At 36.7% G+C, this 6,735-nt stretch overlaps 1 protein-coding gene and 1 pseudogene across 1 annotated transcript; both read left to right on the forward strand.

Annotated features, from left to right (window-relative positions):
* The first annotated feature begins 902 nt into the window (after positions 1-902).
* LOC120153861 lies at positions 903-1,875 on the forward strand. The gene has a single exon (XM_039165730.1). It carries the CDS (start codon positions 922-924, stop codon positions 1,858-1,860), a length of 939 nt encoding a protein of 312 aa, XP_039021661.1. The 5' UTR covers positions 903-921; the 3' UTR covers positions 1,861-1,875.
* Positions 1,876-5,188: 3,313 nt separating this feature from the next.
* Positions 5,189-6,735, forward strand: LOC120154062 (annotated as a pseudogene).

Below are 6,735 nucleotides of genomic sequence, written 5' to 3' on the forward strand. Positions count from 1 at the left end.
TCCACGAACGTTCGATAATCTAGAAAAAAGCCTAAACCAAAAAATCCAAATTAAACTTAATTTACCTAAGTCATTTGATTAGTGAAAGAATTTTAAAACCTTTTAATTTTTCTCAAATGTTATACGGCATCGTTTGGGATTTTTTATTTTTTTTATTAAGTTGAAAATTAAAAGTAATGTGTCACGCCATATAAAACTAATGAGAGGTAACACTAGGGACCTTACTGAAAATGAACTAAAAATTTGGTGATTGTATTGCAAGTTTTAAAAGTTGGGTGACCAAAATTTAAGCACCCTAAAAGTTTGGTGACCATTTATGTAGTTTACTCCAATAAAATTAATATGATACCCATAGCTATAGGCATTCAAATAAAAATAAAAATATTAGTATTTCATACAATGACATTGAAAAAAAAATATTCCACAAATGAGATTGTATGATTATCATGCATGATTTTCAATATTTATTCTCTAATATAATTAAAGAACACATGACAACCCTACCAACACCGTTTATAAAATAATTATTTTCACCATCAATACCATAAATATAATTATTTACAATAAAATATTATAAAATAATGAAATAACAGTTATTTTTATTGAGTATTGTTGCACATTGGTGTAATTGGAATTTTCACAATGGTTAGAATAATATATGGACGAAGATCATAAAAATAGCTTATACCGAAATGGTACATCCAACAGTTGGAATCAAATCAAATATCTGCACTAAACCGAATAAACCATATGCAGCGTTGGATATGCGGCAATCTGTAGACCCCAAAGGCCGCATCTAATGGGAATATTCCCTACCTTTACGAGTAGTAGTACATAATTTAAGCTCCGCAGTCGTATTCTGAACCTAAAACCCCAACAAACACAAACAGAAGTACAAAACCAGTCACATTCGAAACTCCAATGGCTAGTTTTCAAAGAAGAGTAAAACGAGTCACTGACCCGCTCGACGACAGGGTCAAGGCTCAACTCGTCGGCGCCCGTTATTTCAGCAGCGGAAGCGAACACTCCGACTCTTCCACCGTCGTCGGAGATGACTCTCCTTGCCTCTCTGAACTCGTTCATTGTTTCCTTCAAGATAACCACGACGAGTCCGATCAACAGGCTGGTAATGATACTCACACCGCCGACGCCGATGTAGTAGTTTCAGACCTTGATGATACGGCGCCGTTGGAGATCGTCGTCAAGTCCATTGCTCTTCTCAACATGGATTCTTATGGGAATCTACTCGTGGCCGACGTTTCGAAAGCAATGGAAATGCTTTCTTTTTTCAAAACGGATAAATCTGCTTTCAGGCGTGAAGTGATGGTTTATCTACGCGAGGCGGGCTACAACGCGGCGATCTGCAAGACGAAATGGAATTCCTCGGAAGGCATAACGGCCGGGGGCTACGAGTTCATCGACGTAGTGCAATCCGTATCCTCCACGTGGCTGAACAGATACTTCGTTGATCTCGATTTTGCGTCCGAGTTCGAAATCGCGATGCCGACAAGCGAGTACTCGAGGCTGTTGCAGTATTGTCCTAGAGTTTTCGTGGGAAGAAGCGAGGAATTGAAAAAGATCGTGAGAGCCATGAGCGATTCAGCGAAAAGATCGTTGAAGAGCAGAAAGTTATCCCTTCCTCCTTGGAGAAAAAATCGTTACATGCAAATGAAATGGTTCGGTCCGTACCATAGGACGACGAGTCAGACCCCGGCGAACTCCAGTTCGCTGACCGGAGCAACGGTCCATCCAGTCAACGTCGTCCAATGCCGCTACGTTGGCTTCGACGACGCTGTCAGCGGCAGTGTGTTTGTCCGTACGAGATGCGCCTTTTCAAAAACACATTTTTCACGAAAGTGAAATTATTAATATTAAAAGCCAGAATAATATTATAAGAGTTTTTATACAGTGCCTCTTCATTCTCTTTGTATTTATTGTTAAAACATTATCAAAATGAAATTTAATAACGCTGCAAAGTATAGTAACTTTTACAATAAACACTTGATTCACGTCAATTCAATTTTTTTTATTAATATAAAGATTTCAATATCAATATTGAGTGTAATCTTGGACGAACGAACCTATGTTGATACTGTAAGAAATTTAGTTTCTAAAATTTCTCGATTATAACATTTTTAAATTCAGTTAATTTAAATCATATTTAAGTTAAATTTGATCATTCAGTTTTAAATTTAAATATTTAATATATTTTAAAATTTTAATATTAATAATTTAAACATTTTAATATTTTACCTTTTGACTGCACTGTAAATGACATGAAAAAGTTGATAACATCTTAATCATGTATTACTTAACCAAACCTAGCTCTTTTAAAACTTTGTTTTGAATTGCGAAATATAGAAACAATTGATTACAGAATCGAGACACGGGAAGGGAAAATGAAAGGATATGCATATATAAATTATGCGTTCTTTAATTTTTATTCAAGTCTAAACCATCAACTACCACTGGTGCACAAAATTGACAATTTGAGGCGACATAGTTGGGAAACGATGATAAAATGGAATCCCTCGAGAAAGCAATGCATGGCCGTTGGTATGATAAAGGTGGTAGACTAACGGCATTTTAGCACACACCTTCGATGCTCCTTTGATATCATACAAGGATTGCTTGAACAATAAAATCATGGTCTCATTTGAGACTCTAATTGTTTACTGTAAACTATGCATTTAATACATGAAATATCAGTTATGATCCGTTTTAATACCTAAAATTCTATTTTTTTAAAAATAATACCTAAAATTTAGTTTTTTATTTTATTTTAATAGCCCGCCATTAAAAACTTAACGTGTTTAGTACTTAAACTATCAATTTGATCCGTTTTAATACATACACTTTCAATTTTTTTTTCTAAAGTTAACGTTAAATTTTGAACGGATACTGAAATGAAACAAAAACTAAACTTAGGTATGATTTTGAAAAAAATTGAAAGTTTGGTATTAAAACAGACAAACAAATAGTTTATACTAAAAATGCAACTTAACGCTATAGATTGCAATTCCTGAAATAAGAAAAAAAAGGCCAAAGGACCCATTATCACACCTCGTACAGAGAAATAAGATGGAAATGAATCTTAAACCTGTAGTAATTGATGGTGGAAAACTAGACAAAGAACTACTCAAGTCAAAATAATACTTGAAAACATCAGACCGAAAGTGCGTCGTCTTTAATAAGCAAGAAAAAATTTATATTAAAAAAAGCAAAATCAACATTCATGGGACCGACCTTCATCGTCCTCCTGGCTGCGCAACCTAGCCAATTTTTTGGTAACAACAAACATCCAATTGAGCCGCTCGCTCAACAATTTCCTCCTCTTCTTCGTCGAAACATCATGAGCTATCTCAGCACAGTACGTCCTGAGAATGCAGCAACAATCAGCAACAAGCTAGAAAATGCTCATCAACAAAATCTGAGAAGGGTCAAACACCACAATCCACATTCTTGAACCCATTGGGAAGATAGTGGCGAGTCTTCTTGTCTGAGCCATAACCAATGTTCGGCATCAAAGTGCATCCCTTGAATTTTCTCCTAACACAGGGTCGATGCCCTTAGGCCTTCTCCAGTTTGTCTGCGAAAATGTAAACAAATTTTGTCATTGACATCTATAAAGACCGCAAGACATATTAGCAGACAATAGGACAGAAGACGAAAGTAAAGAGCCTAGCTTCAACAAGGTACTGAAAGAAAAAGAACAATCAACCTTCACAATTGCATCTTAAAAACTAGAGCAGAAATAATTCTAGGGGCACCAATAGACATTCCTGACTCAACAAAAAGCTGCATATGCACATATTCAAAAATAATATTGACTAGAAAACAAAAATAGTATTGAAAGTCAACAAGATTGTAGTGAATGCTTACATACAGATATTATTCCAAAAAAAAATCAATAAACTAAGAAAACCTAATGATTCAGCAATTGCCCTATGCACACCAAAAGAAGCCAGACCTAATCTTCATGATCTTAATAGTGAACTATGATGATGCAGAAACACAAAAAAAGAAGTTGCAATACTTTTAAACTACCTGATGAATCAGGCAGTCTAGCTGTAAATAATACTAATTCTGCTAAGATTGTCTCATTGAATCATCTTTAAACTTAATGAATTCAAACAATCGGATATATATGTTCATTATAACCTCAATCCTCCAAAGCATTTGAAGGAAAAATAAACACGCATTGTTCAGCTAGGGAGATCAACCTACTATGGTTTTAAATCACAGTTAAATGAACCCAGCAAAACCAAATTACAGCTGAAAAATAAGAAGGCAAAACTTATAAGATAAGAAAGAGCACATGTTGGTTTTGTTATAACCTTGACGGAGATCTTGAGGTCACTTTGAGACCTCTTGAACTTCTTAACGCGCTTCTTCACAATCCTCTTCGACAGCAAAGGAACCGCCATTTCTTCCTATCAATCAATTAATCAAACAAGTGCGAAAATGCAAATAGAATATATTAAAATATTCAAATGGGAAATGAAACTCCAACATAAGAAATTATGTTATTATATCGAATGAAAATTGTTACCCGGTGCTGTTATGCGGCTGTTGGTGTAAAAAAATACATAATATATAAATTTATTAATTCAATTTAATTATTTATATTATTTTACTAAAAAGTAAAAACACATTACGTGTACTCAATTCTCAACCCTAAATTAAAAAATATCTAAAGGTGGTGATTACCTAATCGTATAATATAAAATGAGAATAAAATATATATCATTCTACTCTTTATCTAATTAATAAAAATAGATAATAATAATAATAATATTTGGTTTATTAAGACTCAATTATCGGGTTAAAATCTGGTCAAAATTCAATTCGGGTCGAGTATGAATAAATTAAATTAGAGTTGCTTTTGATTCAGATTATTTTCGGTTCAGATTAATTTCGATTCAAGTTAATTTCATTTCGGATTGGTTTCTATTAAACTATAATTGGTGTCGATTTCGATTCGATTCATTTAAAGTTTCGCGTCAATTTTAGGTTATCATGTTTGGGTCTTTATAGCATGTTTTGTTAGGAAAGAACTGTAAACTCCTACGATCGTACCTACTATCTGTAAAACTCCTTTTGGTTGAAAAATCATAGCTCGTTAATCATCTCCCAAAACTCTATAAAGATTACTTCTAGACTAGTTGCAGTTCATATTTCTTGTTAGTGTCAGTTCATTGATTGCTCTGTTTCGAAATGGCTCCGGCGGCGGCGGCGGCTTTCTTGTTTCACCTTCTGGGCACTGCTGATTTCGCCGGCGGAATCCCTCACTTGCTCCGGCCAAAAGTTCACCCAAAAACGAAGTTTCTCCATCTGCCTCGACCTCCCTTCTCTTCCTCTTTACCTCCACTTCTCCTACGACTTCCAACACCACTCTCTCCGTTGCTTTCGTCTCTGCCCCCCTTCCAGACCGGCGGCTGGGTTGCATGGGCCATAAATCCGAAGCCACCGGCATGGCCGGTTCCCAAACTCTCGTCGCCTACAAAAATTCCTCCACCGGCCTCGCCGTCGTCCGAACCTTCGACATCAGCTCTTATTCTTCGATCGTACGAAAAGACTTGTCATTCGAGGTTTGGACAAGAGTCGGAGAGCAGAGGCGACGGGAGCTTGGTAATTTTTGCAAAAATCAAAATCCCAGCGGATTTAGCATCGGGCGGGAAGATTAATCAAGTATGGTAAATCGGTCCGGAGTCGGAGCCGATGGCATGTTGGCAAAACATGAATTCGCCGCCGCTAATTTGCATTCCAAAGGTACCCTCGACTTGAAAAACGGGACACGCTAGCAGTGGCTCTGGAGGAGACACCACCACCATTAAAACAAAACGTAAGCTTTTCATTCACTTTTTAATACATTACTATATTCCGGAGAATCATTTTTCACCAAAAGGAAAAAAAACATGTGATTTCAGATTCAGGGATACTAAATGCTGTGAGCTGGGGAATTTGTTTCCACTTGGAGCAATGATTGCTCGGTATATAAGAGCGTTTGAATATGCAGATCCAGCTTGGTTTTATCTACATATATTCTGTCAAATATCGGGTTACGCCATCGGAGTAGCTGGATGGGCGACTGGTCTTAAGCTCGGCAGCCAATCCTCTGGGATTACGTATTCCGGTCATAGAAATATCGGCATCGCTCTTTTCGTTCTTGCTACGTCCAGGTATTTCTTGAATCCGATCAAATTTCAATCTTTTACAATAATAATTTGGAATTTATTGGGGTTTTTCTTTGCAGATATTTGCGTTGTTTTTAAGACCGAAGAAGGAGCACAAGTACCGATTCTACTGGAACATTTACCACCATGGTTTCGGATACGCCATACTCGTGCTCGGCATCCTCAAGGTGTTTAAGGGCTTCAATATCTGAGGCCCGACCACAAATGGAATCGGCTTATATGATCGTGATCATCGCGTGGGCGCCATTTCATTGTTGTTGGAGCCGTCACCTGGGTTGTGGTTTTGAAGAGAAGATCTGGGAAATCCAAGAAAGCTTACGATGGATACATAATGGCCAAGGCAGACAGCAGCCTCTTGCGGCCATGTGATCACAATTCGTAGTAGCTTGTTCATCCTCATCTTGTATCTCTGGAGTTTGAGTTTTCTGGTTTTATCTTTCATCTCGTGCATAATGGTTTGATTCAATATGTTTTATTGTCACTTGGATACTGGTATATGTATATCTTCTACGTATTGTATATATTGCGGAGTTTTAGG

Source organism: Hibiscus syriacus, unplaced genomic scaffold (assembly GCF_006381635.1).
Source record: "Hibiscus syriacus cultivar Baekdansim isolate YM2019G1 unplaced genomic scaffold, ASM638163v2 tig00111105_pilon, whole genome shotgun sequence".
NCBI classification, from domain to species: Eukaryota; Viridiplantae; Streptophyta; class Magnoliopsida; order Malvales; family Malvaceae; genus Hibiscus; species Hibiscus syriacus.